Here is a 12,500-nt window from a genome sequence, read left to right on the forward strand (position 1 = left end):
TAAAGCACACTTATCTCTGCGCTTTATTTAACGACATAATGTTGCGACTTGACAACTCTGATTGTAGCTAAGTTGCTGATGGCGATATTTACTTCTGATTTGTTTTATTTTTACAAACACACACAGACACACACACGCACGCACGCACGCACCTGCTGTTACCAGGGTATGATAGATTACTTTCTCTTCTTCCTACCAGAGGGAGGGAAGAGCTCAGTGTGTCCGTGTATATATATATTTATATATATATATATATATATATATATTGGCATGATCTGCAAAGCATTACTAATCAGGTCTTGGTGTGAGCGATCAGCCAAAAATCTCCCACCATCATCAACCTGCACTAGTCAGGGTGGTGATGAAAACTGGCCAAACCCCAGATATGAATTGACATGTGTGAGGTCTCTGTCCTCTAGTGGACTAGAAATAGCTGCATTTGATGTTATATATATATATATATATATATGTATATATGTATGTATTATAGCCACGGTAGGAAAAATGAGAAGACATTATTTTCCTTCGTGAATATAATACATTTTATATTCATCACGAATATATATATATATATATATGTGTGTATATATATATGTATGTATATATATATATATATATATACACACGGTTTCATTTTATAATATAAATATGTCAGTACCGAAAGCCCGTGAAATTTGATTTATTCCTTATATTTTTTCTAAACAAAACATTAAATTCCAATGAATGAAATCTCAATATCAAAGGATTGTTTATAACTAAAAAATATTCAATGAATCCTTTTTTTTATTTAAGATAGTTATAGGTTATTATTATATTAATAATTATTGATAGTTTATTTTCGCTGTGATATTTCTAATTGGGAAATGCTTTGTTTTTGTTGCAATCTTTTGTTTGATATAATAAAAAAAATGTGGGTCTCTATTAAATTAAATATTTATAACTCGATAAACTTCAAAATCGTTTATTTGATTTCTGTTTGTAAACTTCATTATGAACTTCATTATAAACTTCATTATAATATTACCAGTGATTCGTTTTCAGCACTTTATAAGTATTTTTCAAAATCATGTGTACAGTTTTTTAGATTTTGATAATTATTATTATTATTATTATTATTATTATTATTATTATTATTATTATATTATTATTACTTGCTAAGCCACAATAAGCCCAAGGGCTCCAACAGGGAAAATAACCCAATGAGGAAAGGAAACAACGAAAAAAAAATATTTTAAGAACAGTAACATCATTAGAATTAATATTTCCATCTATTTTTGCAGCTGGTGTTGTTGTTGTTGTTGTTGTTGTTGTTGTTGTTGTTTATTTTGCCATTTTTCTTTTTCCTCTTCATCAGACAGGAATGATTTTTTTTTCATTGGAAGATAAAGAACTTACATTATTTCATTGTTATTATTAAACATAGTCGTTGTAATCCCATCAATGTTTTTAATAATTGTTGTTGTTTATGTTATTTTTTCCTGCTTTATCAGCCAGGAATGATTTTTTTATTTGAAGATAAAGAATATAGATTATTTCATTTTATTATTAAACATAGTTGTTGTGATCCCATCGATGTTTTTAATAATTGTTGTTGTTTATGTTATTTTTCTTCTTCTTTATCAGACTGGAATAAACTTTTTTCATTTGAAGATATAAAATTAAGATTAATTTCAGAGTTATTATTAAACATCGTTGATATGGTCACATCAATGTTTTTAATAATTGTTGGTGTATATGTTAATTTTCTTCTTTATCAGACTGGAATAATTTTTTTTTTTATTTGAAGATATAGAATTAGTTTTAGCATTATCATTGAATTTAGTTGTTGTGATCACAACCATTTTTTGTAGCTGTTATTGTTGTTTATGTTGTTGTTGTTATTTTTCTTCTTCTTTATCACATAGAATTGGAATTAATTTCAGCGTTATTATTGAACATCTTTGATATGATCTCATCAATGTTTTCAATAATTGTTGTTGTTTGTGTTGTTATTTTTCTTCTTTTTTATCAGCCAGGAATAATAATTTTTTAATTTGAAGATATAGAATTAAAATTAATTTCAGCGTTATTATTGAACATCGTTGATGTGATCCCGTCATGTTTTTAATGATTGTTGTTGTTTGTGTTGTTATGTTTCTTCTTCTTTATCAGCCAGGAATAATCTTCGTTTTGGCGCTAAGTGGCTCTATCACTCATGAATCACCCACTCATGAATCACCCACTCCTGAATCACCAACTCACGAATCACCCACTCACGAATCACCCACTTACGAATCACCCACTCATGAATCACCCACTTATGAATCACCCACTCATGAATCACCCACTTATGAATCATGCACTCATGAATCACCCACTTATGAATCACCCACTCATGAATCACCCACTTATGAATCACCCACTCCTGAATCACCCACTCATGAATCACGCACTCATGAATCACCCACTCATGAATCACCCACTCCCACTTATGAATCACCCACTCATGAATCACCCACTCATGAATCACCCACTTATGAATCACCCAATTATGAATCACCCTTCCATTTTTTTCGTCAAAAAAAAAAAAAACTGTCACTCCCCTTGTTGATCAGATGCTCAATTAATTACGAAATTTGACCTGCCAAGATTTTTAAAAAAATATTCACTTCAAAGATTCCAAATTCGGATCTGTTCTCGGATGGTTATTGCAATATGTTATTGTTGTTATACGTTGTTGTTGTGAACAGCGTTTATTTATTTCAGTAGAACATACCTAAGAGGATTTCCACGATTAGATTGAATATGATTACATAACATTTATTTGTAATGAGCCTGTGAATGTAGTAATAGATTTCGTTGTTGTGTTTTTTTTTTTTCGGTAAAATAGACCGAGATGACTTCTATGTTTTTGTTATCTCTCTCTCTCTCTCTCTCTCTCTCTCTCTCTCTATATATATATATATATATCTGTATATATATATATATATATATATATAGATATATATATATATATATAGAGAGAGGAGAGAGAGAGAGAGGAGAGAGAGAGAGATAGTACGTGTGTAGGTGTATGTATGTGTATGAATTAGTTGCTTGTATCGGTTCATAGTCCAAATGTGATTGCCTGTAGAATGCAATTCTTAGATTATTCGATTATATCTCTAAGAATGAGATCGTCACCTCATTAATCACCAATAACTGTATATTTGTGTATTTACTAATTCGTTAACTATACGTCTCTTCAAATCATCATCTCCTCCTACGCCTATTAACGCAAAGGGCCACGGTTAGATTTCTCCAGTCATCTCTATCTTGAGCTTTTAAATCGATGCTTCTCCATTCGTCCTCTCCTACTTAGCGCTTCATAGTTCTCAGCCATGTAGTTCTGGGTCTTCCAACTTCTAGTGCCTTGTGGGGCTAGTTGAAAGTTTGGTGAACTAATCTCTCTTGGGGAGTGCGAAGAGCATGACTAAACCATCTCCTTCTACCCCTCAAAACATCTAGACACATTTATTATACCATTAATTTCTTTACATAAATCTAACTGTTTATCACCGTTGGCGTGCAGTCTCTCTCTCTCTCTCTCTCTTCTCTCTCTCTCTCTCTCGATTTTAATTATCTATGTAATTTATATCAAGTCTCTCAAATAGTCTTTGCTCCGCCGTAGCTCGCTTCGCTCGTAAATGAACATTATGTCATTGCTCCTCTGTTCAGTTTTACGTTATCAACACTAAATTTCAATCATCGTTAGGGTGCGGTCTCTCTCTCTCTCTCTCTCTCTCTCTCTCTACTCCAGTAATACTACACCTAATGATTCAGAATATATAAAGTAACTTAGTCTCTTTCTATTTCTAGTTCCCTGTTCGATTACATAGGAATGACTGATCTCTCTCTCTCTCTCTCTCTCTCTCTCTCTCTCTCTCCTCCAGTAATACTACACCTAATGATTCAGAGTATTTAAAGTAACTTAGTCTTTCTATTTTCTAGTTTCCTCTTCGATTACATAGGAATGACTGATCTCTCTCTCTCTCTCTCTCTCTCTCTCTCTCTCTCTCTCTCCAAAAGAAACCACTGACATTCAAGTGAGCTTATCAAAATCATATTTATCTTTTAATATCATTTATAAAAACTATACTTATAATTAAGTCTACTCTGAATGTAACTTTTCATAATGCCGGCAAAGCTGAAATGAGCCGTAACCCAAGAGAAAGGAATCCAATATAGTACTGACTGGCCAGTCCAAGGAACCGATAACTCTCTAGCGGTAGTATCTCAATGGGTGGGTGGTGCCTCTACATCATTGACATTTATTTAAGATTTCTAAACACAAGCAAGAGATACGAAGTCCTTTTAATCAGTTATCTGGATTTCGAAAGAATGCCTGTTATTCGATTTTTATCTCACCTCGTCTTGCTTCCAAGAAATTGATTTTTTTCTTACTTAACGATCAGATAGTTTCTTTGAAAGTCTCAGGGCTCATCTTATCAAACTCCGTTAAAGGCATTCTTCTAAGTATTGAACGTTGGATGTTTTATCTTTTATGTAGCGCAACAGACTTCGAAAAATCTTAGTTTCACTTTTTTTTTTTTTTAGTTTCTTCTATCTCTTTGTCTCTTTTTTTTTCTTGTTCTTTCGGTTCTTTTTCGATTCCTATTTTCGTCTTATGTATCTTATTTCGTTTTATTATATTTTATTGTTTTTAATTTTTATATTTACTTCTGATCACTGTATATATATATATATATACATACATATATATATATATATATATACTGTATATATATATATATATGCATATATCTATATATATATGTATATATATCTATCTATCTATCTATATATATATATATGTATATGTACATATATATATATATATATACACTCAGTATATATGTATATATACATATTTATATATACATACAAATGATATAATAAATTGTACTGTATATATATATATATATATATATGGATTAATTTTCATCTTTTCGTTTGTTCTTTTACTGAAAACTATGTTATCTCAGTTAATTAAGCACATCATCTCTCTCTCTCTCTCTCTCTCTCTCTCTCTCTCTCCATACATCTTTTGTGCATTTTTTTCTTCTTTAAGCCATAGTCACAGATGCCTCCAGCTCCTGAACTATCGATCAACTTAAAAAAAAAAAAAAAAAAAAAAAAAAAAAAAAAAAAAAAAAAAAAAAAAAAAAAAAAAAAAAAGTACCTCGCCGTGCCCTGAATACTATTGCCTCTGTGAGGCATTCCTTTTCACACAGCCCTTTGATATAGTTGTATCTGAGGACCTCTTTCCACTCTCCCTCCTCTCTCTCTCCCTCTCTCTCCCTCACTCTCCCTCACCTCTCTCCCTCATTCCTCCTACCCTACCTCATCAGCATCCGTAATTTCTCATTGACGTTGGGCAATTATATACTCTTTCTATCCTTTCTTAAGAAACTCACTTTTGGAAAGCCTTAATTTCTCTTCTTTTTCGTTCTTGGAGAGACGGATTTTTTTTTTCATTTTATTTTTTTTTATTTTTTATGACTTGGAAAGTGGTAAATGAGGCTGTATTATAAATGTCATTTTTTTATTTCTTCCTCATTTTCTTGTCTAGGTTATTTTTTTTTTATATATTACCGCCGTTTTAATTTCTCATTCTTGACAATTTTTTTTTTTCGATTTTCATGACTTGAAAAGTGGTAAATGAGGCTGTATTATGAAAGTCATTTTATTATCATTATTATTATTATTATTATTATTTATTATTATTATTATTATTATTATATTATTATTATTATTTCCTTATTTTCTAGTTCAGGTTACTTTTTTATATATTTCCACCATGTTTTAATTTTTCATTCTTGAGACAACCCTTTTTTTTCCTATTTTCATGACTTGAAAAGTGGTAAATGAGGCTGTATTATATATGTAATTTTCTTCATTTATTTCCTCATTTTCTTGTTCAGGTTACTTTTTTAATATATTTCAACGTGGTTTAATTTTTCTTCTTTCCTATTCTTGAGACAATTTTTTAATTTTATTTTCATGACTTGAAAAGTGGTAATTGAGGTTGTATTATATGTCTTTTTTTTTCCTCACTTTCTTGTCCAGGTTACTCTTTTCATATATTTCAACCCTCTTTCATTTCTCTTCTTTTTCATTCTTTGAAGAGATAATTTTTTTCCTTTTTTATTTTCATGACTTGAAAAGTGGTAAATGAGGCTGTATTATAATTTTTATTTTATTTTCTTTCCTCATTTTCTTGTCCATGTTACTTTTTTACATATATTTCCACCGCGTTTTAATTTCTCTTCTCTTTCATTCTTGAGACATATTTTTTTCAAATGGTAAGCGAGGCTGTATATATATATATATATATATATATATATATATATATATATATATATATATATATATATATATACATATATATATATATATATATATATAATATATATATATATATATATATATATATATATATATATATATATATATATATCTTCGGTGAAGGCAGCAACAGCCAGTAATGAACACAAATTTCATGGTATGGATAGGGAAAGAGTAGTTCAAATTGTCCTTATTTATTATTCCCAACGTTTCGTGATTCTTAATCACATTGTCCAGGGCTGAAAATAAAACATATACAAAAGAATTAAGAAACAGTTAAAAATTTTTTTACAAATTCATTCAAAATCATAAAAAACAGTTGAAATTTAAATGAAAATTAAAAGGAAAAAATGAATAAATAAATATATACACATCAGACAAAGTAGTGGAACCAACCTCGCAGAAGCGTAGGTTGGTTCCACTACTTTGTCTGATGTATATATATTTATTTATTCATTTTTTTCCTTTTAATTTTCATTTAAATTTCAACTGTTTTTTATGATTTTGAATGAATTTGTAAAAAAATTTTTAACTGTTTCTTAATTCTTTTGTATATGTTTTATTTTCAGCCCTGGACAATGTGATTAAGAATCACGAAACGTTGGGAATAATAAATAAGGACAATTTGAACTACTCTTTCCCTATCCACACCATGAAATTTGTATATATATATATATATATATATATATATATATATATATATATATATATATATATATATATATATATTATATATATATATATATCTTTTTTTCTTTCTTAATTTTATAGTCGACGTTACTTTTTTTTATATATTTCAACGTGTATTAATTTTTCTTCTTTCTCAGTCTTGAGACACCTTTTTTTCATGTCTTAAAAAGTGGTAAATCGGGTTGTATGAAATATCTTTTTTTTTTTTTATTTCTCTCCTCCTTTTCTAGGCCAGATTTTTTTTTTTATATATTTCAACGTGTATTGATTTTTCTTCTTTCTCATTCTTGAGACACCTTTTTTTTCATGACTTGAAAATGGATGTTTGAGGTTGTGTGAATTTTTTTATTTTAATTTTTATTTGGTTTTCCAATCCAGGTTATTTTTTTTTTCATATATTTCAACCCGCTTTAATTTCTCCTTTCTCATTCTTGAAGAGATAAATTTTGTCTTTCTATTTTTCATGACTTGAAAATGGGTGAATGGGGCTGTATGAAATATCTTTTTTTTTTTTTGTTTTATTTCTCGCCTGGTTTTCCAGTCCCTATTACTTTTGTATATTTTAATCTCTTTGAATTTCTCTTTTTTCTCAATTCTGAAAAGACGATTTTTTTCCTGGCTTAAAAATGGGCTAATGGGGCTGTATTAAATAACATTTTCCCCCATTTTCCATTCCATGATTTTCATGACTTGAAATTGGGTGAATATGACTTTTTTTTTTTTTTTCTTTTTACGTTTTCCAGTCCCTATTACTTTTCTAAATTTTAATCTGCTTCAATTTCTCTTCTTTCTCATTCTTGAAACTGGGCAAATGTGATAATTTCAAATATAAATTTCTTCATTTTTCCTAATATCCTAAACTTACTCTTTTATATATTTCAACTTTTTGTGCAAATATTTTTTATATTATGTAATGTTAGCAGCTAAAATATTATATTTACTAGTTCATGTTACTCTTTTATATATGTAAATCTTGCTTTGGCTGTATTAAATACTTTTCTCTCCTCATTTTTAGGTCCGTGTTTCTCTTTTATATATTTGAACCTTCTAGATAAATATTTTGCATATTTGTTATAACTCTAAAATAACTATAAATAAATGTTTTTATGTTGACCTGGCTGTCATGAGTCTTTTTATAGTTTATATATGACATATCTGTTTTTGATGTTGTTACTGTTTTTAGAATTATTTATTGTTAATTTGTTCTCATTATTTATTTATTTCCTTATTTCCTTTCCTCACTGGGCTATTTTCCCATATTGGAGCCCTTGGGCTTATAGCATCTTGCTTTTGCAACTAGGGTTGTAGCTTAGCTAATAATAATAATAATAATAATAATAATAATAATAATAATAATAATAATCATAATAATGATATTAATGATAATAATAATAATAATGATAATAATGATAATAATAATAATAATGGTAATAATGATAATAAATAAGTTATATATCAAAGAAAGACATCATTAATATCATGTATCATCATGCTATAATCTTTAAAAGCTCATTTATCAAAAATATTTATGGTATAACTGATTAATATTGACTTGACTTCATTTGATTATTCGGTTTTCCTGATTTTTTTTTTAAAAGGGATTTTCTCTCTCCTACCAAGCTTTGGATTTCTCCTCCTGCTTCTGCTTTTCCCGACATTTGTTTTTCTTGTTTTTATTATTATTTAAACTTCAATTATTTGTTTATTGTTTGGGTTATGTAAATCAACATTATTGGCTATTGTGGAGGTGATGAATTTGATGATGATGCTGATGGTATTGGAAAAGCTGATATTTGGGATTCATATAGATTTTCATTGGGTTTTCGATCTACATATACACATACACATACACATACACATACACATTGTGTTTCATTGGGTTTTTGATCTACACATACACATACACATACACATACACGGTGGTGATGAATTTGATGATGATGCTGATGGTATTGGAAAAGCTGATATTTGGGATTCATATAGATTTTCATTGGGTTTTTGATCTACACATACACATACACATACACATATACATACACATACACATACACGGTGGTGATGAATTTGATGATGATGCTGATGGTATTGGAAAAGCTGATATTTGGGATTCATATAGATTTTCATTGGGTTTTCGATCTAAACATACACATACACATACACATACACATACACATACACGGTGGTGATGAATTTGATGATGATGCTGATGGTTTTGGAAAAGCTGATATTTGGGATTCATATAGATTTTCATTGGGTTTTTTAATCTACACATACACATACACATACACCTACACATACACATACACATACACGGTGGTGATGAATTTGATGATGATGCTGATGGTGTTGGAAAAGCTGATATTTGGGATTCATATAGATTTTCATTGGGTTTTCGATCTACACATACACATACACATACACATACACATACAAGGTGGTGATGAATTTGATGATGATGCTGATGGTATTGGAAAAGCTGATATTTGGGATTCATATAGATTTTCATTGGGTTTTCGGTCTACACATACACATACTCATACACATACACATACACATACAAGGTGGTGATGAATTGATGATGATGCTGATGGTATTGGAAAAGCTGATATTTGGGATTCATATAGATTTTCATTGGGTTTTCGGTCTACACATACACATACACATACACATACACATACACGGTGGTGATGAATTTGATGATGATGCTGATGGTGTTGGAAAAGCTGATATTTGGGATTCATATAGATTTTCATTGGGTTTTCGATCTAAACATACACATACACATACACATACACATACACGGTGGTGATGAATTTGATGATGATGCTGATGGTGTTGGAAAAGCTGATATTTGGGATTCATATAGATTTTCATTGGGTTTTCGATCTAAACATACACATACACATACACATACACATACACGGTGGTGATGAATTTGATGATGATGCTGATGGTGTTGGAAAAGCTGATATTTGGGATTCATATAGATTTTCATTGGGTTTTTTATCTACACATACACATACACATACACATACACATTGCGGTGGTGATGAATTTGATGATGAGGCTGATGGTATTGGAAAAGCTGATATTTGGGATTCATATAGATTTTCATTGGGTTTTTTATCTACACATACACATACACATACACATACACATTGCGGTGGTGATGAATTTGATGATGATGCTGATGGTATTGGAAAAGCTGATATTTGGGATTCATATAGATTTTCATTGGGTTTTCGGTCTACACATACACATACAAATACACATACACATACACATACACATACTCATACACGGTGGTGATGAATTTGATGATGATGCTGATGGTATTGGAAAAGCTGATATTTGGGATTCATATAGATTTTCATTGGGTTTTCGGTCTACACATACACATACAAATACACATACACATACACATACACATACACATACACGGTGGTGATGAATTTGATGATGATGCTGATGGTATTGGAAAAGCTGATATTTGGGATTCATATAGATTTTCATTGGGTTTTTGATCTACACATACACATACAAATACACATACACATACACATACACATACTCATACACGGTGGTGATGAATTTGATGATGATGCTGATGGTGTTGGAAAAGCTGATATTTGGGATTCATATAGATTTTCATTGGGTTTTCGGTCTACACATACACATACACATACACATACACATACACGGTGGTGATGAATTTGATGATGATGCTGATGGTGTTGGAAAAGCTGATATTTGGGATTCATATAGATTTTCATTGGGTTTTCGGTCTACACATACACATACACATACACATACACATACACGGTGGTGATGAATTTGATGATGATGCTGATGGTGTTGGAAAAGCTGATATTTGGGATTCATATAGATTTTCATTGGGTTTTTTATCTACACATACACATACACATACACATACACATTGCGGTGGTGATGAATTTGATGATGAGGCTGATGGTATTGGAAAAGCTGATATTTGGGATTCATATAGATTTTCATTGGGTTTTTTATCTACACATACACATACACATACACATACACATTGCGGTGGTGATGAATTTGATGATGATGCTGATGGTGTTGGAAAAGCTGATATTTGGGATTCATATAGATTTTCATTGGGTTTTCGATCTACACATACACATACACATACACATACACATACACGGTGGTGATGAATTTGATGATGATGCTGATGGTGTTGGAAAAGCTGATATTTGGGATTCATATAGATTTTCATTGGGTTTTTTATCTACACATACACATACACATACACATACACATTGCGGTGGTGATGAATTTGATGATGAGGCTGATGGTATTGGAAAAGCTGATATTTGGGATTCATATAGATTTTCATTGGGTTTTTTATCTACACATACACATACACATACACATACACATTGCGGTGGTGATGAATTTGATGATGATGCTGATGGTGTTGGAAAAGCTGATATTTGGGATTCATATAGATTTTCATTGGGTTTTCGGTCTACACATACACATACACATACACATACACATACACGGTGGTGATGAATTTGATGATGATGCTGATGGTATTGGAAAAGCTGATATTTGGGATTCATATAGATTTTCATTGGGTTTTCGATCTACACATACACATACACATACACATACACATACACGGTGGTGATGAATTTGATGATGATGCTGATGGTATTGGAAAAGCTGATATTTGGGATTCATATAGATTTTCATTGGGTTTTCGATCTACACATACACATACACATACACATACACATACACGGTGGTGATGAATTTGATGATGATGCTGATGGTATTGGAAAAGCTGATATTTGGGATTCATATAGATTTTCATTGGGTTTTCGATCTACACATACACATACACATACACATACACATACACGGACACATACACATACACATACACGGTGGTGATGAATTTGATGATGATGCTGATGGTGTTGGAAAAGCTGATATTTGGGATTCATATAGATTTTCATTGGGTTTTCGATCTACACATACACATACACATACACATACACATACACGGTGGTGATGAATTTGATGATGATGCTGATGGTATTGGAAAAGCTGATATTTGGGATTCATATAGATTTTCATTGGGTTTTCGGTCTACACATACACATACACATACACATACACATACACATACACATTCACATTCACATTCAGTTAGTAACCAGTGTTGGAGTGTTGTTATCTTTGCACCTACAAGGGAGATTAAAAAAGTAAAGAAAAATACTACATAGTTGTGTTAGATTTATGTAATGAAATAGATACTTTGGATTGGGTGTATGTGTGTGTGTGTGTGTGAGAGAGAGAGAGAGAGAGAGAGAGAGAGAGAGAGAGAGAGAGAGAGAGAGAGAGATTAACAAAATACACAGTATATATCACATTTCAATTAGCAGAAAATGGAAAGG

General features: G+C 30.6%; 1 protein-coding gene across 1 annotated transcript in view; it reads left to right on the plus strand.

Annotated features, from left to right (window-relative positions):
• LOC137651058 (uncharacterized) overlaps positions 1-12,500 on the plus strand; it is a 50,537-nt gene that overhangs the window by 6,581 nt on the left and 31,456 nt on the right. The window contains exon 2 of the mRNA XM_068384196.1: positions 2,152-2,554. Within this exon, the coding sequence (XP_068240297.1) occupies positions 2,152-2,554 (403 nt within the window). The remainder of the gene's footprint in view (positions 1-2,151; positions 2,555-12,500) is intronic.

This window comes from Palaemon carinicauda, chromosome 12, assembly GCF_036898095.1.
Source record: "Palaemon carinicauda isolate YSFRI2023 chromosome 12, ASM3689809v2, whole genome shotgun sequence".
Taxonomy (NCBI): domain Eukaryota; kingdom Metazoa; phylum Arthropoda; class Malacostraca; order Decapoda; family Palaemonidae; genus Palaemon; species Palaemon carinicauda.